This window comes from Parus major, chromosome 28 (assembly GCF_001522545.3).
Source record: "Parus major isolate Abel chromosome 28, Parus_major1.1, whole genome shotgun sequence".
Taxonomy (NCBI): Eukaryota; Metazoa; Chordata; class Aves; order Passeriformes; family Paridae; genus Parus; species Parus major.
In genome coordinates, this window is record NC_031797.1 from 4,296,848 (window position 1) to 4,297,817 (window position 970).

The 970-nt window shown below is 48.2% G+C and overlaps 1 protein-coding gene across 1 annotated transcript in view; it reads right to left on the minus strand.

Moving 5' to 3' along the window:
- Positions 1-970, minus strand: part of TIMM44 (translocase of inner mitochondrial membrane 44) — a 13,709-nt gene that overhangs the window by 8,844 nt on the left and 3,895 nt on the right. Inside the window, exon 5 of the mRNA XM_033520101.1 lies at positions 422-507. Coding sequence (XP_033375992.1) covers positions 422-507 — 86 coding nt within the window. The remainder of the gene's footprint in view (positions 1-421; positions 508-970) is intronic.

Genomic DNA, 970 nt, shown 5'->3' on the forward strand with positions numbered 1-970 from the left:
GATACCAAAGCTCAGCTTTACACTACAGAGAGCCCACAGGGGTTTTAAAGTCTTTCCCCAATGTGGAAGTTGTGTGAACCTCCCTCGATTTCCCAGGATTTCCCAGGATTTCCCAGGATTTCCCAGGATTTTCCAGGATTTCCCATGATTTTCCAGGATTTTCCAGGATTCTCCTTGTGTGAAGCCCCAGCTCGGGAGGAGCGGAGCTGCCTCCCCTCCTGCTGCTGGCAGGATCAGGAAAGGCAGGAGCTGAGCTCCTGGGAGCAGGGTTTGTGCCCTGGAGCAGGAGAGCTCCTCCTCCCTCCCCTCACAGCACTCCCAGCCCACGGGGGAAAGTGGGAATTTGGGATTTGCAGCGGGGCTGGAGGCACAGATGGGAGGAGATCCCAGCAGGGAGCAGGGCTGGGAATGAGCTGCTCACTGTTGAAAACCACGTTGTTGTCCTTGAAATCTTTCCACTGCTGGTACCACTTGGAGTCTTTATGCAGCACCATGCCCATGGCCTCCCTAGAGAGAGCAGAAAACGGGGATAAAACGTGGATATTTGGGAAAAATTAACTGGGAACAAATACAGACAACACCCTGAGGAATATCCCTGGCATCACTGGGGCTGAGACAGCACAGAAATGATGAGCTCAATTACAAATAAATCATGGCCTCATAAATGATGAAATAAATTCCAGCCCTATAAATTCCAGCCCCATAAATGATCCACCAGATAAATGAAGCACCAGAGAAATAAAACCCCAGATAAATAAAACATGAGATAAAGAAAACTCCAGGAGATAAATAAAACACCAAATAAAACCCTGCTAAAAGCAAGAGGGAGCTCAGCTTTAGTCCTGCCCAGCCTCACCCAGCACAAGAAGTGAAAACTGAAATCTCAGCTCAGGATTTCAGCTCTCAACATTAAATGTGAACCTCAGAATTCCCAGTTTCCAGTAAATGTGAACCTCAGAATTCCCAGTTT